At 35.5% G+C, this 23,177-nt stretch overlaps 2 protein-coding genes across 8 annotated transcripts in view; one reads left to right on the top strand and one right to left on the bottom strand.

Annotated features, from left to right (window-relative positions):
• LOC128233857 (protein timeless homolog) overlaps positions 1-18,126 on the top strand; it is a 41,232-nt gene extending 23,106 nt beyond the window's left edge. For 4 of the 5 annotated variants that reach the window (XM_052947720.1, XM_052947719.1, XM_052947723.1 and 1 more), the window contains 22 exons: positions 350-489; positions 1,050-1,206; positions 1,469-1,549; positions 1,876-1,973; positions 2,308-2,361; positions 2,691-2,760; positions 3,119-3,326; positions 3,474-3,616; positions 3,959-4,038; positions 5,047-5,176; positions 7,086-7,165; positions 7,585-7,761; positions 8,901-9,101; positions 9,561-9,629; positions 10,503-10,621; positions 11,551-11,798; positions 12,056-12,202; positions 12,780-12,932; positions 13,225-13,342; positions 14,021-14,105; positions 16,588-16,758; positions 17,426-18,126. In XM_052947720.1, the coding sequence (XP_052803680.1) occupies positions 350-489; positions 1,050-1,206; positions 1,469-1,549; positions 1,876-1,973; positions 2,308-2,361; positions 2,691-2,760; positions 3,119-3,326; positions 3,474-3,616; positions 3,959-4,038; positions 5,047-5,176; positions 7,086-7,165; positions 7,585-7,761; positions 8,901-9,101; positions 9,561-9,629; positions 10,503-10,621; positions 11,551-11,798; positions 12,056-12,202; positions 12,780-12,932; positions 13,225-13,342; positions 14,021-14,105; positions 16,588-16,758; positions 17,426-17,550 (2,854 nt within the window). In that variant the 3' untranslated portion in view covers positions 17,551-18,126. The remainder of the gene's footprint in view (positions 1-349; positions 490-1,049; positions 1,207-1,468; positions 1,550-1,875; positions 1,974-2,307; positions 2,362-2,690; positions 2,761-3,118; positions 3,327-3,473; positions 3,617-3,958; positions 4,039-5,046; positions 5,177-7,085; positions 7,166-7,584; positions 7,762-8,900; positions 9,102-9,560; positions 9,630-10,502; positions 10,622-11,550; positions 11,799-12,055; positions 12,203-12,779; positions 12,933-13,224; positions 13,343-14,020; positions 14,106-16,587; positions 16,759-17,425) is intronic. The other variant, XM_052947721.1, reaches the window with a different exon arrangement.
• Positions 18,127-18,193: 67 nt separating this feature from the next.
• On the bottom strand, positions 18,194-21,748 carry LOC128233863 (ras-related protein Rac1-like). 3 transcript variants are annotated; one of them, XM_052947731.1, is made up of 5 exons: positions 21,731-21,748; positions 21,158-21,402; positions 20,574-20,742; positions 19,051-19,196; positions 18,194-18,347 (listed from the first exon to the last, which is right to left on the bottom strand). In XM_052947731.1, exons 2-5 carry the CDS (start codon positions 21,347-21,349, stop codon positions 18,282-18,284), a joined length of 573 nt encoding a protein of 190 aa, XP_052803691.1. In that variant the 5' UTR covers positions 21,350-21,402; positions 21,731-21,748; the 3' UTR covers positions 18,194-18,281. The 3 variants fall into 3 exon arrangements, with proteins under 3 accessions (XP_052803691.1, XP_052803694.1, XP_052803693.1); XM_052947734.1 differs by lacking the exon at positions 21,731-21,748 and adding an exon at positions 21,612-21,720; XM_052947733.1 differs by lacking the exon at positions 21,731-21,748 and adding an exon at positions 21,562-21,715.
• Between the last annotated feature and the right edge of the window lie 1,429 nt (positions 21,749-23,177).

Here is a 23,177-nt window from a genome sequence, read left to right on the forward strand (position 1 = left end):
CACTGTTACTAAAAATAGAAAAAAATGGTTGAAACTGAATAACTTAAGTTAGGGTTGACATATCCTGACCCAACTTTGTATAAAGGAAGAGTTTATGGAGACCTTTCAATGGATTGCATTTGGGGTCCATAGGGTCAAGGTCACTGTTACTAAAAATAGAAAAACAGACACAGGCTGAAGTTCTTCTGTCAATCATTAAAAACCTGGTTTCGTCGCATTGCGGCGTTTCTTGTTAAATATTAAAACCATTTCCATTGCATTATTTAATAATTACATAAAAAGCTAGCTTGATAATCCAGTGATGGAAGTAAAAAAGAAATCTTACATGAATGATGACTTCATTTTGCAGGGCTTACCTTAAGGACCTTATAGAGACGACCCATCTGTTTCTCAAGATGCTAGAGGCATTCTCAAAGAACACAGGGCATCTCATTGTGCAGAGGAAGAAGAAAAAGTCCGGCCGCAGGAAGAAACAGCCAGTTCATAGAGGTACGATAGTTATCATTTATCTTCATTCCACTGTATTATTCTGCGTTATTTTATAAGATACTAACTTATTAATTAGCACACCAGATACATGATACACATTGTATCAGTTTAAAAGGGTTTAGAAAGTTGATATTCACTGACAATGATACTGTTACATGTTTGAATAAACCTTTGATTGGCATATTCAAGTTCACTTTCTTCACAAAGAAAAACATGTGAAAAAAGTCCAATTCTTCACCAGTTCATGTTCTCCAAGTCTAAAAGGCCACATTGGGGATCTCTTATTGCAGGAGTTTGAGCATATGACCATTACTCTGAGAATGAAAGTTAGTGATCTAAATGTACATGTCGTTCTTATGTTCTAGTAAACACATTATTATTGTTTCGTCTTACATTTCCCGAGGAAGTCATGTTAAGATGTTGTCTAAACAGAAACTGGACAATCTTTGGGATACAAACAATAAACATAGAATAATTTGATCAACACACTAATTGAAATTCAAGGCAATAACTTTGTTTGGTACAAATTCAAAATTAATTTCAACTTGTCCCTTTTATAGCGCCAAGTGGTCATGTTGAGCCATCCCAACAAGAACTGGACGATCTCTGGGATGAAGTGTCCGGTGAGCTGTCCGCCATCTTCCAGGGTCGGGCTGATGTACCAACTGATGTAACGCCATTTGACGCGGCATCAGAGGTGGATGTAGACCAGCAAAGGTAGAGATAAACTGATTGGAAAGGCCACTTGCGTATTTCAGTATTCTTATGTATGGAAAGTCACTTTAAGTTGTGCTTTGGACTTAAATGTATCGTTTAATTGATGTATTTCTTAAGTGTAATGAGTTTTGATTGAATAATACTAAAACTCTTTATATAGCATGAATTTAAGATCACCTATCAATGATCACCAAATGTTAGATGAAGGTTCATTTACTCTCCCATGAATAACTGTTGACCTTCTGATGTTTTCCTAACCTAGGGCTGATGCCATGATCCGGATCCAGGATGCCATCAGAAACAAGCAGGCAGGAGAGGCCGTAGCCCTACTCAGGGCTGCAAGGTCAGTTTCTGGAACATTTTATTTCAGTAAAAGGGTTAAACGAATAAATATAGTTCAGCATTGGTAAATTCTAGTGGTTCAGTTCAGTTATTAAAAACAGAAAGTTGAACAGAGTCCTAAATTATGATATGTGATACAGATGTTTTGTTTACGAATTGCAGTTAAAATTTTATATTCCAATATTTTATTAACAAATATGTACACCTAAGCCTGAACCATTATTGTGAACATAAATGCAACAAAGGAAAATAAAAGAGACATCAATAACAGTTCTCCCTGTTGAATGTATGGCATTAATAATCTGTTCCCATGGTAACTGTTTTCAGGGAGGTGTGGCCAGAGAGAAATGAGTTTGGATCGGCCGATATATCCCCAGAGGATGAGTTTATGGCGGTTAGGGAAATCTTCATGACAGAACTGCCTCGTATGTACCCTGAAAGTTACAAAAAATATTTTTATATCATTCTAACTAAATGCACTGAAAGAGTTAATGGATTGAAAATTTGTTAATTTAGCAGACATGCTTTTATTTAAGAATATGTCATAAAGGCTTTGGTTCAAAACAGTGGATTATGGACTTGGAATGTTTTGAACAAGTTTTTATTCCGTTTTTGATATGCATGTTAACAAACAAATAGGCATTGACATGCATTCAAATAAAAATTTAGAGCATTTTACAAAACTCACATCACAAAGTAGCATTGACAAGATAAATATGTTGAATATAGTCCATCTCACTGTGTATTTCTGTATCATAGGTGCCAACACGGAGGTGCCTGGGGTTGTGGAGGAAGAACAAGGTGGAGAGGAGGGTGAGTGTTGCCAGGGTTACCAGATGATTGTGGTCTAGTATGTGTGTGTTGTGTAAGATCTCAGCTATTTTAATCAGTTTAGTATTTTCAAGTGTGTTAAACTGAGTTTTGCTTTTTAACCTGGTAGTCTGAACTCATCAATCAACTAAGACTGACTTGAAAGTGATAATATCAGCGTATAGGTATCTACACAATCGAGCTTAAATAAATAACCAAATCTATTCGTTGAGTAATCCTTTGCTTCAAAATTATCCTTTTTTTACCAAAATGTAAGCAATTGGGCAATTGTAAATCTGATAGAATTCTACCTGAAACTTTAAACACTACAGATGAGGAGGAGGAACAGGCTGTCATGGTGACGTCGGAACAGGAGTTTGTCTTCAGGGAATTTGTTGTCAAGTAGGTACCATCACTTTGCAGGTTTCTTAAATTTTTCTCACCTTCCCTTCATCAGTAAGTTCTCAGTCTTGAATTCAGTGATAGCACATGTTTACTGGGCAATTCAAACACTGACATATTGTGTATAAGTGGAAGACAAATCTAATTGTTATGATTAATGAATATGGCCACTGGAATTGTTAAAACTATTGCTGCCACCACACTTTTAAAGCCTTATTTGACGTCAGTATAGTTTGTACAGTCATATTTATTGAATTTGATCTCGGAATTAACATGTTAATTGATATTAGGCATTTGTATACATATCATGAACAATCATTATTGCAATGCTTTGTTTATTTAACATTTCTACTCCTAGATTCGCTAAGCCAGATATCCTGAAGGCATATGTTTTGTTGGTATCTGACTTCAAGCACAACTCCACCCATACCAACCACTGCTGTGTGAAGATGCTTCACAGAGTGGCTGTGGACCTCCACTACATTGGCATGGTGTTCCAGGCTTCCCTGTTCCGTGTATTCCAGAAAATACTCAACACTCCGCTTGCAAGATCCTCCCGATATAAGGTACAAGGTCTAGTTGTATCAATATGAGAGAGTTTGTAAATTCAGGTTTAATACACATGTGCTGGGCAAAGTTTGGACAAGTCCTATCATTGACAACATCAAAATGACTGTTCTTGAAAATATCTTTTTATGTTTTTGATTGTCTAGGAACTGGCTAAGTTTGGGGCATTTGTGGTTCGGAATTTTGTGGAGGTTGCTAGCAACAACCGGAAGGCGTTCATGGAACTACTTTTCTGGAAGACCAATAAAGAGGCCATAGAGATTGTGGAGGGATATGGCTCATACCAGAGGTAAAACCAATGCTTCGATGATAGTTAGGGCAAAATTACTCCTCTGTGAAAAGAAAATGGTTAAGTTTTGAATTGGTTAAAAAAAGTAAAATCAGGGGGATAAATGTAATTAATAATTTTGGGATGAGATAGTCATAGATGGTTTTGGAAGAAAACTGGCAAGGAATGTTTCAGGAGGAATGAATGAAAACAATAAGTCTTAATGAATTTTGTTTGGACTGAGTCTGCTAAGAGTTGGGACATTAGGTATTGTATTTGTTACCACCAACTATCCAGTACATAAAGTTAGTGTATTTGTTGTAAACATATTATACTTAGTCACAAAAAAGTTTTTTCTTCCAGCAAGGGTAAGGTGACGTGGACGGAAGATGCTGAGATGGAGGTTAGACGACTGTTTGAGGAGTATAATGAGGAACCTAAAGGTACAGTCACAATTTGCGTCACTTAGTTAATACTTGTTGCATACATCTCGATTGATACACCAAGAAGAAGGTATGGCAGCTGCTTGAGGAACACAAGGAGAAAAAGAGATTAGTTTTCTGTGTTTTGATCTCTATTCTTGAATTATTTGGCCTTCTTAGAACACTCCTATGAGTCCTCTTTTATTTATAAAGTGGGAAAAACAATTATTATTTAAGGATTAAATCAGTCACAGTGAATCAATTCAAAGTTGTACAATAATACAAAGTTAGATGCATCATTTCTTAAACAATTCCAACAACTCTCTTTACAACCTTTAATGGACTCATTCATGGTTTTGTAAAATGCACTTTTGACACATTTTATTTTATTACGATATAAAGTGTTGCAAATCATTTGGAGTGTTTTTACTAAGACATGGATGGCTGGAACCCTTCAACAAATGTTGATGTATGCTCAAATTTTGTCGTTGAAGTCCTTAGTTTTGAAATGTGTTCAATAAAAAGCTGTAGCAAGTTTGTTATATTATGTGATGCGACCAATGTTTCAATAAAGGTTTAGATTTTATCGTGGATAAGTCCCTTAAACACCTTAACTCTTGTTTGGTTATTGGTGTATTTTACCATGATTTATATCATTCATAGTGAAATGCAGACTACAAAGTTTACATTTAGTAGGTATTTCAATGATGCAGAAAATATGAGCCCCTGACATTGACCCCAATTCCCACTGTGTATCCTCAATTATTTTATTCTGTTATACACCAACAATAAAACATACATTTGGAACTGTAGAATTACTATAGATGTCAAATGTGTAACCGATGAGGGTGAACGGATTTCCACTGTGTATCCCCAAAATATATATTTTGTTATACACCATCAATAAACCATGCATTTAGACCTATAAAATTAACAGAGAAGTCAAATTTATAAACCAGGAGGGTAAATGGAAATATCGAGCTGAAAAATCCCAGGGAAACCCCGTCATTGATCAGACTTTCTTTGCAGAGGGTCAGGACACTGTTGATTGCATCATGGAGCATATGACTGATCCTACCAAGACACGAGGCCAGATCATTACAGAGCTCAAGAAACAGGAGCTCATCAAGTCGGCCAAGGAACTCAAAAAACCTAAAATGTATGTCAGTTGATGTGTTCAAATAAGGTTTTTTTTTAACACTGATACCATCATGATCAGACCACAATCAAAGATCCCCAATGCCTGTTATGTTGTAGGTTGTTATTCCAACATGTAAATATTTTTAAATAATCAGAGTCAGTGATTTATCTGGGAAAAGTCAGTGAAAATAATTTTCATGAACCAGACATAAAATCCAGTGGCTATTGCATTCTTCAAGTAGTATTAATTAAGGAATGAATTGTGGAGTGGGTGTCATTTTCGGGGTATGAACGCATTTGGGCTGGTCTAAGTGCGTGGAGTACAAAGGATGCCACGCATACTTGGACAAGCCCAATTTCGTTCATATCCCCGATTATGACACAACCCCACAATTCATTCCTTATATTAACACCAATAGTTCATTATTTCATTCAAGTAACGTTAAAAAAATGTTTCATTTTATTTAGGATAACCTTTCAGTAATCCTTTCTTGTAAACCCATTCTGTAAATAGAGCGACCGAATTGTAACGGGAAACATTTTTTCAAATGACGTCACAATAACGCGGGAAAAGATCAACCACTTGAAATCACTTTTAAACGTAAAATTGAAACACTTTTGGCAACAATACGTATAAAATATTTTAACTTAATACTTTCTAAAAGTTTGATTCATATTTTACAGGACGTGCTGACAAATTTCAAACAATAACATGATCAATAGTTTTCATGTATATTGTTATTTGATTAATTGCGATCCGAATATTTTCGAAGATGTTGTGTTCATTAATTGATAAACGCAATAGCCAAAAGGCAGTTCATTTAAGATATGGAAGTTGAGGTGTAAATATCAATTGTTGTTCATATGTAGATTAGTAAGCTGAGTCTTGTTATTATCCTCTGTTGAATCAAAGGTTTTGGGAGAGGGGTATTTTGCTTTGGTGTTGTCGGACTGTCATTCCATCCGGGCCAACTTAGGGTGTTTCCTTAAGGGTTAAGAGTTTATTTGATGATGTATTTTATTAAGAAAAAATCACATAAAAATACATTTATTAGAATATAACAAAAAGTGTTGGAATGAACATCTGTCCTTCACATTTTTTCTGTCTGGAACCATATCCTGATATCAGTGAGATAATAATTATCCTTGGTCAGAATGTTTGCCTTGATAAATCTCAACCACTTGGAAAATGTGGGTCAAAAACTGGGTCAAGTCTTACAAGAGGTTATACTTATGGTGAATTCTTAGCTATGATTTTTGTCACCTGTCCAGCTGAAGGTGTCAGAAGAAGTATATACAATGTATTTTTTAATGTGGTTCACATCGGGTAAAAAACTAGTTCCCTTGGTCAAATCTTGGGGTTATATTTATGGATAATTCTTAGCCTAATGAAACCATGAAGGGATATATCTTTTAAATATTGTTGTCCATTGGTCTGTTCTTATCTTTTATTGAACAGTAAGCTAATGTTTCAAATTAGGACAGTCCATCTTTGCAGCCATATTACATGTTAATTTAGGGATTTTTACCCAATTTTCATTTCCATTCCGTTATCTTTTCCTAATCAGATGGAGGATATAAGTTTGTGAGTTTAGGTCAGTGTAACAGGCTTGATATTGCTCAAAATCTTGCCAAGTTCATCAAAGCCTTTTTTAATTGCTCTCATTTGCACATTTTATGTGAGTCTTTGTCTTAATGTTGTGGCGGAAACGGTTTTTCACAGAGGAAACCCACTTGTCAAACAGGGTGACCATAAACCAAACTCACTGAAGCCTAGGTTGCAAATGAAACATAACATTGGATGCCTCGGTGAGAACCGAGTGTGCTATTCACTAAGCTAATGGGACAATGGTTGTACATTTCTTTCTACTAACCATTACATAAATACTATTTTTCAAGCCAGAATATTATGTACGTTTTCATTACAGAGGCATGAGAAGTGCCCATTGGAGAGAAGAGGAGTTACTAGAACTCCGGGAGCTGTATGAAAAACACTGCATGGCTAATGGTACAAGAGTATTTAATAGTTAGAAGTATTGTCTTTTTGATTCATTAATTGTATCTTCATCAAACTCTAAAAACACTGTCACCAACAGGAGTTCATTTTCTTGAGTGGAATTCATATATAGCATAGAAATAAATTTTGTCCAAGGCAAAAACGCAGATATCACTTATGAGTGTATTTTGCTGATGCACATGTTTAGAAATAATGGGTACTCTGAAAAATCTGTGTATGCTTCTGGAGGGGCACAGCAAACTGAACCAATTTATGCATTGTTTTATCTTTAATTTGTTCATGTACTTGCACTAAATGTTTTTAATGTTCTAAATAATCAGAAATTAATTTGCATTGAAAGCAACTTAGTATGTTTTAAAATTATTCTAATAATACACTTCACTATGACTGTGAGCATTATTTGTCTTCAGATCCGGTAGGAGAGATTATGTCAGAGATGGTTTGCCGCAAGCGAAGTCGACCAAAGCTGATTGAAAAGATTTTGTCAATGGGTCTTACAGGGGACCGACGGGATCTGTACAAGAAACGGGGTGGAAAACCCCGAACAAAACGGGGTCATGGAGCAGGGGATAGTGATGATGACAGAGGTATGGTATTTTTGAAGCTCTTGTGTGTGTTTTAAGTGCTTGTAACAGTCAGTGGGCATAAGGATCCATTTAATAAAACTCAACAGGGATAGCTATGATTATCTGTTTTAATTTAGTGTTGTGTATATGCACTCATGAAATTGGGACAAACAAGATATTTACAAGATACAGAAGTGATGGTAGTGATGGTAGTGAAGGAAGTGCTGTTTGATTGTGCTTGTTATAGTCAGCTTTCAAGAGAATAAAAGAAAACATGAAATCTTGCATGGGGATAAAACCAGAGATGATACCAACATCTGTGAAAAACTGCATAATTTCAAGATGCCTATTAATGACCCTTTCTACTCTGCTCTAAAGATATTATTAATGTTAAAAAAAACCTGCTCACTTAATTAAAGACCTCTTTGTTTATGCTATTTGATTTTTTGATATGAGAATATAGCTACATATACACTTGGAACTTGTTGGTGCCTGGATGAAAGCTATTAATATTCTAGCAGACCTACTTATTTTGAGAGCAATAGTGGTCTTACGGTATATCTGATGGCCTTTCATCAAAGAGGTCTCGGGTTTGATCTCCTTCAGGGTTCCTTTCTCTAATTAATGAAGAACACCAGTACAAGTTTCTACCCAGGAACAGACTCAAGTAAGGCTCCCACGTTTACAGATTTTTGTAAACATAAACATGGAACATTAAATACTGCCTGTATGCATGTATACAGTAGAGTAGAGTAGAAATCTACATGTTTCATTGACTCATTGTACAAATTGTACGGATGCATAAATGCCCACTACTATTTTAGTCTGCATGTATTAATAGTCAGTATCTGAACTGAACTTTCTGTTTACCTGTATATCATAATTTTTTGCGCAAATTTATCTGAATCTGACATCGTGAACTACACATGACACAGAAAAACTAGGAATATTTTTTCAGGCTTTTTTATCACTTGACTGTTTGGGTTAAACAGTCTGCCATTTTGTTAATGTTAACTGCTGATAAACGACACAATGCCGAGAGCCTTACTTAAGAGTGATTCAAACATGTATTGGCACATTTTATATTTGTAGGGATGAGTTTTACATGAAAAATTAACTTAAATTATTTTATTAATTAATTTATATTTGGACATTACTAGAGTTGCCATCCGACTTTGATGATGAGGATGCTGATAGTTTCCCACGCCTTAGACACAACAGTGACAGCGATGATGGTGGTTCTAGTAGTAGCAGTGTTAGCAGCACAGTGGTTTCGGATATCTCTGGGGATGAGGGGCCAGGACAGGAAGTGGCTGGAAGTGACAATATGGCCGACATTCTCCGAAACCTCGTTGCAAAAGGTTGGGAAGCAGATATTGATGTTTTATCTCTTGGTGTCATTGATAACTCAGATACTGTTCAGATGGTACTTAGTACACATGAAACCAAAGACCATACACACAATGTACAGCAAGGCTCACAGCTTTAACAAAATAAAGCAGACAAGCATTGGCCTTAGCTCTGTGGAGCACTTCTAAGGTTTAGAAATAACTTTATGTTTTTTTAGAGTAATGTGTGATATCATAAGGTAATCATGTGTTTATTGTAACACATTTTCAAGCTATATGCTTTCCTTCACATGAAACAATCATTTCAGTGTACTGTGCATTTCCCAGCTTAAGCAAGTTTTAGTTCTGGATTATTAATTCAATCTGTCATACAAAGTTTTTGCATGAAATGGATGAGAATGTGTTGAAAGATGGACCAAGTATTGCATTGCTGTTGGGCAATGTTGAGCTATATTGTTGTTCTATTCCCAGGCTACAAGGATCAGATAGCGTGGATACAGCGCAACCTCAACAGGACTGCCTCAGACAAGGAAGAGGAAGGTATTTATGATTCTTGCATTTTAAAAAAGTAAAGACATGAAAGTTATGAATACTTAATTGGCAAATTTATCTTTACTTTGCAAAAAAGTCAAAAAGTGTATAAATTCAAAATATGTATAGATTTTCAAGTCTGATATTTCCTGTATTCAAGAAAGTAGATAATTAGCCATCTACTCTGCTGCCACATTCAAAATTATTCAATGTATGTGATATAATGTTGTGTTCCTCTTAAGCACATAGGAGTAGGACATGTAAATTCACAAAATAGCCCTCTCTTTGTTAATGTTCAAACATGTCCAATATAAAGTACAATTAATCAAATTTATATCAACAGTAGAGTAGGCTACATGATTTAAAAACAACAATGCCACAACAATAGGAATGACAGGGGACCATGCTTGAATTCATGACATCTGTCAATGTCAATTAGTATTTTGTAATTAAGACATATAGCCTTACAAACATACAGTTATTACAAAATATTATTTAACGACTTCATAAAACAGGGTTTACATTTTCTAAAAAGTGGACACTGATAAAAAAATGTAGATATTTAACACAGAGTCACATGTTTTTGCTGTGTATATTTGCTGAAATGGCAAAACTAAGTGTCCAAATACATTGTAGTGTTTTTAAATTTAATAGTACACCAGGGGCAGATTTCTAACACAATCTTATGCCTGTCAATCTTATCATTATTTACAATGAGATTGTGCTTTCTTTAAATTTATAAACGGTTTTAAGCGGAATTGTTTAAAAGGTTCAACCCAATTATGTTTAGGATATTTGAGAAATTAGGGAAATGTCAAATGTCTAACCACACTTGTAAAAGTCACAACCCAAAAATGAAAAATACTAAACGTATCATTGCAGATGAAAATGTGAGTGTCCCATTGGTGCCTTTGACGGAGGAAAATGAGACAGCGATGGAGGACTCTCTATTCTTAGACTTCCTTGAAAAACTGGGTCTTGCCTCTCCAGCTGATGAACAGGTACAATGATGAATGCATGCAGTTCAAAAAGAGTTTTTGACACTAGTGTTCAAGAGTATTTCTGGACCTATTTGAAAAGCTGGGCCATGCCTCTCAGGCTGTTTATAAGGTTTGTAATGAAGCAGATGTTGCAAATGTTTTGAACCTGTGATCACAGAGTTGGTGTTTAACTTAAATATAAATATCAATTGAAGTGTAGATCATCAAATAACCCTTCCAGTATTATTTTTTGTCCTGCCTGCAACCGTCATAGTATTTTTCTCGGAAAGTTTAGAACTGATGTCAATAAGTATTGGGTGTCCCCTCCCTTTCGTTAGATTTTTTTCTTCAACAGTGCAATTGATATACTTGTATGTTTTACCTAGACTGTCTTAGTGTTAAGAGTGAAATGGAGTCTGAGACTCAATAAGACTTCAAAGATAACAGTGAAGGTATTGTCAAAGCCTTGGTTACGTAGTTGTCTCTACAGTTGGGAGGTGCAAATCCTTTGACCTTGGCAATAACACAAAAACCGTTGATATCCATATGAAAATTGGTACACATGATGCCAGAGACGTTACACAGATGTACTAAGGGTTTTACAAATAATTAATTTATGCTCATTTTTTTATGTTTGTTTTTTTTATTATTTGAAAGTATGCCCTTTATAGTGTTAATCAAATGCTTTGATATGATTCTAGTACAAACAGGTCATACACACTAGTTAGAAGATTTGTTTTTTTTCTCTAAGACGATATTAAGCACATGTTAATTTGGTATTCTTAATATTATGTTGATCAAATACAAACCATCAGTGCGGTCACCATATAAGACCCTCCTTATGCTGCTTATTTCAATCAGCATATGGTTACACCAAATTATCCAGTGTGGATTGTATTGGCTTATAATTTAGGTCCATGTTTTATGTATTCTGATGTTTACTTCCAAAGGAGATATTCTGGAGGATTCCAGCAGGCCTGTCACCAGCTGAGTTGCGTAACCTAGCAACCGGCCTCACTCTGGATGAGAGTGGTGAACCAGTCCATGCCGACAAAATACAGGTCAAGCATAAGCCAGTCCAGAAAAAGAGGAAAAAGGAGAAAAAGAAGAAAGAGCCAATCAAAAAGAAGAACGCAGACAAGTTTTCCAAGTTGAAGGAGCTGGTTAAAAAGAAAGCTGCTGCAAAAAGTGACAGGAGGTATTAAGTCAATACTTGTTTATCTCGGCTTGATTTGAAAGCAAGTTTGTGTCAATGTGAACCACTCTTGTGATCATACTGTTGTCAATTTTGGGGATACCCTGAGTTGCATTTAAACCTAGAGAATAAGTGAAAGATAAACAAGAAGACTAACAATGGAGGGTCTCAGATTTTTTAGTTATCCATCTACCATTTGTCAACGCAGTGTGCAGGGTTATATATAAATCACATTTACTGATTACTCTTTGTGTTTGTAGAAATAGAAAGAAAAGGTTTTCTGGTCCCCAGGAGGAAGAAAGCCTTCCAGTAAGTGAGAGTGAACAAGGTGAAATAGGGGAACCGGCCTCGGCAAAGAAGAAAAAGAGGAGAGTAAGAAATATAGCAGCTTCAGACAGCAGTGATAGGTGAGCAAAGACATTGTCTTTTTCCAAATAATGAAAAAAATACACAAGTTTTGCTGGATAACTTCTCTTTACATTTCAAGTTTTTGAAGCATTGAATGCTTCTGGCATTAAATCGATCCAATTCCTGGTCAAGCATTGAATGGTCTTTTCTTGTCATCAAGTGAATTTTAAATCAAGATCAACATCTTTATTGTGTTGAATCAGAGAATCCAACTGCATCAATCAGCGATTTGGGTTTATAGACTTACATCTTGCTGATGAGGAATATATATTATTTTGTAAAAGCTTGTTTGAATCGTTGTAAAATGGCAATGGAATTGTGCTTTGTTTAAGTGATTGATTAGAAGGTTTGTTAAGTTTATTTGCAAACAGTATTTTAAGCAAACAAAATTAATTCAACATGAAGAGTGTAAATTGTGACGATAATCACACTGGTAATACTTACCAATCAGACCATTGTCTAATAATTATTTATATATTGAAGTCATCTATGGAAAGAAACTATGTGATAAGCAAATGCTTAGGAATACCCAAATATGTCTTAGAGAAAAGGGTGAATTATTTTTTCTCCATTCAGCAGTGATGAGGAGATGCCTTTGTCAAGCCTGGGAAGAGCAACCTCTCCTGGTTCAGCTGAGAAACCCTCAACATCTCGCAGTCCACTGAACCAGTCTGCCTCCAAGACAAAATCCAGATTGAAAAGGATGGTGGATTCCTCCGACAGCAATAGGTAGGAAGAAAAGTTTACTGTTACCATTGCGGTCAAGATTTCTTTTACAATTGTGGTCAAGGTTACTGTTACCATTGCAGTCAAGACTTATTTTACAATTGTGGTCAGGTTACTGTTACAATAATTGTATTGTAACAGTACAGTACTGTTACAATAAATATTTGCATTACAAATTGTTTGATTAAGTTAGTGGTCCACTCCAATTTAAGACTAAACATTACATTTACATGTACCATTATCTTATATGATAATGTATTGATACAAACAACTAATCTATTTCTGTATGCATCAGTGATGAAGACATCCCTCTGAGAAGTCTTACAGCCTTGCCTGTGTCAGATGAGAGCATGGTGCGGGACACAGATGCTGGGACCCAGTCACAAGAGGAAGAGACAAGAACTCAATCACAGGTAGATTGATAGATTTATAATAAAACCATGAAAATTACAGGGGCAAGACCTGCAGCCTACTCTCTAACCCAGATCCTGTTTAAGGGCACATGGTTCAAGTTCAAATAAACTCCAATCAAGAAACACAACCCTATAAGACAACAAACATTATCATCATATTGTCATTGATGACTGGTGGGTGTCAACCTTGGCACTGTCAGTGAAGAAAGTAACACTCACTGAGACTTGAACAGGTTCACATGCTCCTAACCTCACACTGGCTTCAATGTTTATCATCAAATGCAACATTGAACATATGAAGTGTGTTTGATTACCAGCACAGCCTTAAACTGACCACTGAGGTTAAACCTAGAACTGGTGTGGAATTAGCAACAACTTTCATGACAGACCTTGCATAGTTGTGTGCCATGCACATTTAATCAACATAAACATGTTCTATGGAAGACGCAAAGGTCATATTCTTATGTAGTTTTTCGTAATGACATCAGGTCATGTTCCTTTTCAGGTGGTAATATTTAGAGGTATGCTGGGTAGTACATGCTGGTTTGTCTTGGTTATTTTATTTTATGAAGTATATTCAACAATACTAATTAGACATCATGGATTATTACTCTCAAGATTGATTTAATTGCATTTCATTTAGTTAACAAATACATAAAGACATTCTTCAAACTCCAGTCCCAAGAAGCAGACAGCCAATCCCAAGATAGCCAGCCCCTTCTGTTGCTCTCCAGCAGTGATGACGATAGCGACATGGAGAAAGGTGAGAAACCCTAGGGAAATAGTTTAGTGCTTGTCTTAGGGTACTGAAGCAGGGAACCAGGTTTGTATCTTTATTTACATCTCATCATTGCACATACCATAAAACACATACAATGTAAAATAACATTAAAAAATAGTGCAATGCCATTCCATTCGGAATTATAAGAGATGGTCCATGACCTTTTACAGTAATATTTTACCTATCTACAAAATATTCATGTACATGTATTCTAAAAGCTAACAGATTTGCTAAATTTATCATTAAATATTTCATATCGAGTAGTAAAATATAAAAATTAATAGTTTCTTCTTTTTTTTTAAACAAAACAAAAAACAAACCAACAATATTAAAAATAATGTAACTTATTAGCAAAAATGTTTGGAAGCATGACAACATAATAAAACATACATAGTGAAGATGCTAATAAAAGAACAGAACAGAACAGATATTTTATTAAGACTTGTACAAAGTACATCTTCTTCTTAACCACAAATGAATAATAAATAAACAAACACATGGTATGACATAGGTTATACATAATATGGAATAGAATCATAAATACATTCAAAAAAAATAAATAAATATATATGCAAATCAGGTGAGGATGAACAAAACTATTATAATTATAAGTCAATATTTAAAGTTGATCTTCTAATACTCAGAGCTTGTTTGACAAATAAGGACAGTTTTATAAGTTCTTGTTTATTTCTTGTGTTTAACAGTTTAAAAGAGTAACTCTATTTACAAAGTAAAAAACGACGCCTTTGTAAAATATTGTAACAGGTTTTGGCACAGGTCCTTATCCTTGTTGGATCTGTGCTGGAAAACAGGTAATTATATTTATCAATATCTTGCATATCACTAAATATGTTATTTTTCATTAAAGCCTTAGTATATAAGTCTTCCCTTAGATCATTGTAAACATAACAGTGCAACATAACGTGCAACTCACTTTCTATAGAATTATTTCCACAAAAAGGGCAAATTCTACTTTCAACATTCAGGCCTTCATACCGACCAGTTTCAATACGAATTGGGGCAACCCCGAGTCTAAATTTACTAAAAGCTGACCGATGAGCAAGAGGCAAAATTAATTTACAATATTGTTCAGTTACATATTCAGACTTAAAACCCCTATACAGTCTTAGCTTATTTTGACCATGCCCAGAAGACCCAATAATGTTCTGCAATCTACCATACCATTTGCTCTTGAAATTATGATATACATGTTCCTCAACAACTTGCACGAATCTAGCACAAATGTGACCATCTAAACGTAAATACGTAAATACATATTTAAGTCATTTGTCAAAAGAAAGGACTTTACATAATAAAACCAGTTCTTGCACAGTTGAGTTGCATTGCTGTATGCCCAGAGTGCAGCGCGTTTGTTAAATCTGTTATCGTCCATACATGCTATCTTTGACCAGTACAGTGATATACTTTTCCACTGGCAAACTATCGGGGGTTTCCAACCCATTTCACCAGCCAACCCATCGTTAGGCGTATATTTACCAATACCAACCAGCCAACCCATCGTTAGGCGTATATTTACCAATACCAACCAGCCAACCCATCGTTAGGCGTATATTTACCAATACCAACCAGCCAACCCATCGTTAGGCGTATATTTACCAATACCAACCAGCCAACCCATCGTTAGGCGTATATTTACCAATACCAACCAGCCAACCCATCGTTAGGCGTATATTTACCAATACCAACCAGCCAACCCATCGTTAGGCGTATATTTACCAATACCAAGGAAATATCTCTGAGTCCTGTTGTGTACAGCCTCAATACAAGCGTATGACCAGTATCCCCAAAGAGGAGCACTATAACCAACAACAGGCCAAACAACTGAGTCATACAGTTTTGTAAATACATCGTATGGGAGTCCTCCAACAATCTTACATTTAGCAATCAGTAAACCTAGGGCTCGACTTGCACTTTGAGAGCAGGGAGCCATTGTCACACACACACATACACACTAGTCCTAGGCTACTAAATCTGGGGACAGGAGCTAGTCTCAGCATAGTCAGTTTGCACCTAATTTAAAGGCTACTTTAATTATGACATCCAATATTTTCAAAACATGGGTTAAAACATACCAGTAAATGCTAGTTGCTTAATTACATGTATTTCAAACCTAAATTACATTCCCATCATGAAAAAAACATTGATTTTAAATACAACTAGTGTTATAATTCTTGATGTGATGTCGGAAATGAATAGCTCTAGAATTCTTGGCATAATATACATTTATCAATTTTAGATATACTTAAAACTATATTTCATCAAAATTCACCACAGTCTTAAATCAATGATATAAATAGAAAATCATATGCATGTTTATTCTGTTCAATATTTACTAAACTCCAATTTAGTAAACATGTTTGATAAATTCTATATTGAATGACACTTATTTAATGTTTTCCATGTTTGTGAACGTTTCTCCTATACATGTATTGCCTGTTGTCAGATGGTGAGGAGAACAATGATGTGGCTGGAACATCCAAATCTGCCAGCAAAAGGTCAAGGTCATTGCCCTCAGGATCTGATGTGGACGTTTCCCAGGAAAAGAAGCGAGCGAGGCTAGCGGACAGCGACAGTGATGATGATGATGATAAACCATTGTCCTCTGTGGTTCAGGGTAAGTGGTACCTTTATGTTTGTTGGGGAATGTAGAGTGATTTTGGGAAATGCAGTGTACTTGTACTTTTCTTTTTGTAAGTTCAACAAATACACAAAAATAACAGATGAGAACCAGATAAGCAATAAAGGGATTTATGTCAATGAAACATGTTGGGATATTTATACAAAATAATCAGTGAAATAAAAATGATATTTCACTGCTTCAATGAAATAACAATTTGATTTTTTCACTGGTTTGAAACTAAGACCACTCTCACTTCTGAAACAAACATCACAGGGCTAGGCTGAATAACAATTTTGGCGACGTTGTTCGCAAAATGATGTTACGTCTCTAGTCTGCATGCAAAATTTGATGCACTTTTCTGAAAAAAGCCCAATTACCTGTCATTTTACATCCTTTTTAGGCATATAACAAACATACAAAAAAATATATGTAAGAGGGCATTATATTTTACCAAGTGAGCCATAAAAGCTATATTTTGTCTGAGTGGCAAAGCCATGAGTAAACTGTTTAATTTAATTGTTCACAAGATCTTACACTGAAACAATTTCACAAACAATAATGCTCAATTTACCAGTGGTTCAACTGCTGGTCCAAGGTCAATATCTTACCTAATGCTTTGTTCATGTTCATAAAAGGTCACTAATCTGGTCTTTCATTTCAGAAACCTTCCCAGCCACACTATACACCCAAGGCCCAGAGAGTGACTCTGACCTTGACGATCATGTGACCTTGAAAAAGGTTATACAGAAGAAACGAAATGCCATTGAAAGTGATAGTGATGAATAGTGATAAAACCTCAGAGCTGGTTAATACAACAGCTTTTGTGCTGAATTATCAAAAAGTTATTTTGAACCTTCTAATCATTTACAGTTTTCGTACCTGAAGAAATTGGTAAATTGAAAGTTCATTGACTGAAAAAATGCAGCTCTTTAAAATGAACTGTTTTGCTTGCCTTATTTTATAATAATCAGGAGTTTCATGACTGAATTTGATATGATTATATAAGGTTGATAAAGAAGTCCCAGTAACTATAACTCTGGTCTAACTAACGTACAGCACATATCGAATGGGACATACTATTTATGAATACATGTTAATATCTATGTGACTGTATCAGTCGACAGATCTACTACATGTATAAGGAGTATTGAATATCTCTTTTCCACTGATTGTCATTAGTTAATAAGAAATGCTTAGCTTCACTCAACTGGTGTACACATATGTAGTTGTGGTTCATAGTTATTCATATTTATTACATGTTTATATTCCTCTCCAGATATTGTCACTTAAGTTATATTGCCATATAGTATGTATTGGAAATGTTCTAATTGAATATGCTAATAAAAACTTTTGACACTCATTCTCAACAATGCATCTTCTTAATTCCTCCTATGAATAGGAAGAAATGCAACATGAAAAAAAAACAAGAAAATATACAACAATTTATTAAATATATCTAACGATAATTATAAAATACATTTGAGGATTTCAAACATAGCCGTGTATAAATATACAAGTTAAATTGTAAATGTTCTATCCCGTGCAAGCGTGGGAGATTTCCTCTCCTCAAGGGCGGCGTGTATCTGAAATAAATGGAAGCAATATTTAAGTTTTAATAATAAGTGGTCGTCTTAGCAGAGTATGTACATTGCATATAGGCTTTTTATAAAGACCTCTTGGTTTATTGAAATATTATTGCCTTAGTTATATTTGTTTGCTACACAGTTTGTTTTTGTTATTGAACTTTAACCAACATTGAATGTGAAGACGAAGATGAAAATATAAAATATCGATGTAATGCCGTCTGTTCAGTTAATGTAGATTTAAGATATTTGTATTCACGATTCGCTTACATGACACTAACACCTACTTTTCGAGTCTTTTTGCCTGGTGATTCCCATTTAAATTCGGCGTCATATGAAAGGATAATGTTTAACTAAAATGTAACATATATAACTTAAAAATAAATTTTGGTTTGTAATGTGTTTTCAATTTCAACTGAAAATTATTACTCGAAATTCTGAAATAGTTTATAGTCCAGTTTGTTGAGAAATCATTTTTGGCATACTGGCTGGAAAAGGTTTACCTTAACCAAGAATTATAAAGTTCCTAAAGATTTTTGGGGCATTTTCCGCAATATCAAGGCAAACAAAGAATCTTAAGATTTATTTCAGTATTTGTTTGCAAATTCTTTCAGATAATACCAACGTTATAAAGGGGCACCTGACATCGGAATACATCACTTGTATCGGGTACCTAAATTATTAAGCACAGAAACGCACGTACCGCTGTGTGGAAACAGTCTGTGAAGCCCGACTGCTCTATAGCGCTTGTCTCCACGTAGGTGACGGCTCCCAACCGCCTAGCCATCGCCTCTCCCTCAATTGTCCCCACCACATCTGAGTTCCCGTCAGCCCCAAAAACACAGTCGTCTGAAGTTTAAAGATGCGCACTTATTCACAAATAAGACTTACCACAATTGTTTTACTTTACCGAAAAAAATGAATGAATATCGAAAACAATGAGACAAAGAAAAGACGGTTTTTCTACATGATGGGACGATAGCTTAATATCACTGTTAATCTGTTAAGCACTCCCCAATCATTTGATATTTGAGCGTTCTCAGCCATTTGATACCCGGTTAGGTTCTTGTTATCAGTAATTGATATTCTTCATAAATGCATTATTATGCCCCCTTTTGAAAAAAGTGGGGTATATTGTTTTGCACATGTCGGTCGGTCTGTCTGTCTGTCTGTCTGTCTGTCTGTCTGTCTGTCGGTCGGTCGGAATACCAAATGGTTTCCGATCAATAACTTGAGAACGCTTTGACCGAGGGACCTCATACTTGGTATGTGTATTGGTCATCACCAGCAGATGAACCCTATTGATTTTGAGGTCAGTGGGTCAAAGGTCAAGGTCAGTGTGACCTTTACATGAAAAACGGTTTCCGATCAATAACTTGAGAACGCTTTGACCCAGGAACCTCATACTTGGTATGTGTATTGGTCATCACCAGCAGATGAACCCTATTGATTTTGAGGTCAGTGGGTCAAAGGTCAAGGTCAGTGTGACCTTTACATGAAAAACGGTTTCCGATCAATAACTTGAGAACGCTTTGACCCAGGAACCTCATACTTGGTAGGTGTATTGGTCATGACCAGCAGATGAACCCTATTGATTTTGAGGTCAGTGGGTCAAAGGTCAAGGTCAGTGTGACCTTAACATGAAAAACGGTTTCCGATCAATAACTTGAGAACGCTTTGACCCAGGGACCTCATACTAGGTAGGCTTATTGGTCATGACCAGCAGATGAACCCTATTGATTTTGAGGTCAGTGGGTCAAAGGTCAAGGTCAGTGTGACTGTAAGCTGAAAAAAGGTTTTCTGATTGTCCATATTTTATTTTCTTATATAGTAGACAGTAGAAATTTATATGTCACTAAATGCATGAGTTGAAGTATCAGTTTTCAGTGAACATCTAGTTTAGTAAACAGTTTATCACTCAAAATTTATGTTTGTTCTATACTTTTGTTTGTATTGATTTTATATACGAGTTTCACTTTATCAATAATATGAGTCGTTATTTAAACAGGTGGCCATTTTCTTCCGTCGGTTTCAGTACTCGTCAGTAATTATTTACAAGGTTGGTATAACCGCGCGTGTACATGTATGCACCCTTAATGTTTGAACATAAGTAGAAATGTACAAAGATAAAAGAAGTCTCATGTGAACATCATGAAATAACAAAAAAATGATGGCTGATAAATCAACAAACAAGTTAAAACGCTGACTGATAAGCTCTGTCACAACCTCGTTTACATCCGACGAGAACGAAGGGCCTGGTCCCAACGGTTTTGTATATTTCCGGAATCCAAACTCTCGTCACATTTTCGAACGACTTGCGAGACTTGAGCGAGAAACAAACGAGAAACACTTCCGTCTGGGGGTACGTGAGCGGTCTGAGGCCGCAGTATTCCTTCTGAAATAAAACCGGATTTTTGATCACTTTCGTTAAATGATATCAAAACTATGATGGTTAACTCAAAAAAATTGCAGAATATATGGAAAATGTGTTTCGGTGTTTTCTTGATACATAGCTGTTAGACAATTTCCACTTTTCTAGAATTATAAAAGCGCACTAAAACTAGTATCCTATAATAATATCAACACTTTCCCGTGAATCGCACGTGAACGCACGGGAAAACGAAATTTGGCCACACTCATTGGTGAACACCAACATAATAGTTCCTTAGTATTTTTTTAACACAAAAGAGTATTTTACCAAACTATCCAATATCAGTTCGATCAGTAGCTAAGCAGCATATTATAAAAAAGAACAAGAAAAAGAATGATTTAGCCAGTAAATGTCCTTATGTGAGCACATGTGTACGTACGGATCCTGCGTTGTCCCAGATGCGGAGGTCGACCACGAGGGCGTCATTAAGACGGACAATCGTCGAGAAAGCGTCCAATGCCGTCGGCCGGTACTCCTGACACACGTAGTTGGCGGTGAACGACACGACCAGCGTCGTCTTCCCAACCCCGGCGTCACCAACGACACCAAGCGTCACACGCTCCACTTCCATTGCGCTACTTACTCCCGGTTGAACAAATGTTAATTGTATCGTGCGTCCTTGAACTGACAGGAACGTAATAATATTTTGAGAGTAAGGCCTTTTCTCCGAAAAAAATTATCAATAAGGATACTTTCAAATTTCACTGATAAAAATAAAGGCATATCGTATTACGTTAAATAGTTGTAGTAACAAGTGTTGACGGAAATTAATCCAAAATTTACCTTAAGAAACTATTTAAGCAGACGAATTAAAGTAATATCTTAACTATCACCTTATTTAATCTTAATAAATCCATGTTTATGTTAAAAATCAGCGTTTGTGTAACATGTTTTTACAAATGTGTCGCACGTAAGATGAGAAATCAGTTAAATCAAAAACCGCGATTGTCACCTCTACTTAACACCGGAAACCATTCCATTCAAGTACTTCCTTCATACTTCCGTATTTTGATAACTTGGCCATGGTTTTATTGTAGCTGAGTTTAAATGGTAACAAATTATTAATTTAATGCTGTTTAATAACTTATAAATACCATCCGTTTTCAAACAATACCAGGCGCTTATAGTTGCTTATACACGAGTACGCAGCTGAATCCACATGATTTTGACAAAACAAATATCAGCCATCTGGCTTTTTTTTGTTGTTGATAAATGATTTTAAAACTGTCCATTTTCAGTACTTAATAAAGCACCACACAACGTCCATATAGCTCCAATTTGCATCACTATTTTCAAAAATGTTCGGTGGTGGGGTGGCGGCATGCCCTCTACCACAATTATAAATCCACATGAATAGAGGGCTAGCTACATCCCTAAATACGCTAAATAAAAGTTTGTTATATGGTGCATTTAGTAATAACCGACAGGGACCTTCTTGTATATGATATATCAATTTATTACGATTCGCTAACGGGATGGAGTGAAGAGTGGTTACATGAATTATTATGTTCACCAATGTTTATAGCGTTCACAATGTTAATGTTCACATCATTGACTTAGCTTTATACATTTTATAATGAGACTGTTAAGACTGTATTCCAATACTCTCGTATTATATATTATATTCGTACGTGTATTCCAATACTCTCGTGTTTATAATTAAAATCCAAATTAAGACTTTCAAAAGTTTTAGTTTCTTCCTATTCACTCCACATATTTGTATACATTGCTTCCCTCTTGATATATTTGGCATAGGGGCGTAATTACCATACAATTTATTTTTCATAATTAATTTTTATTCTAAGCACTTCATATTCAATATATCAGAATCATTAACCCATTTATTGTTAAGTTTATTTTCCAAGGAATTTATTTTGGATGCCTGTTATCTTATCAATTAAAGTGTCTTAGTAATTTACAATTAAATTAATAACCTCTTGTATTTTGCGTTATTTGTGCAGTACGTAGAAAGGGTGTTTTGTTTATTTGATCAATGGTGCGCATGTGTTTGTATGTCTGATCTTCTAATTCTTTATTCAATGCTAGATATGCCTAGTCGCAATAATCGCCCAGGATTGTCAACGTGTTCTTGTGCTTGTACCACTCCTTAAGCTCTTCTTCGAACAAATTCTATGTGCTACTTGTAATATCTAGATGACTATACGGTTGATACATCTCTGTACTTCACACTTCATAACGATACCCAGGCTTCTATAGGCTTTCTAAACTTTTCGTTTATGTGCTTCCTGAAGTTGTGTCGCTTGTCGAAAAACTCCCAAAGAGCCATGTCTTCGTCCTCTTCTGCATTATGTTGGTGTTTTTTTTTTTTATAAAGTATTCGCTAATAATGCTTGGTTTTGCATTTCTTAGCGCTGAGAGTGATTGCCAAGTTTGAGTCC

Source organism: Mya arenaria, chromosome 5 (genome assembly GCF_026914265.1).
Source record: "Mya arenaria isolate MELC-2E11 chromosome 5, ASM2691426v1".
Classification (NCBI taxonomy): Eukaryota; Metazoa; Mollusca; class Bivalvia; order Myida; family Myidae; genus Mya; species Mya arenaria.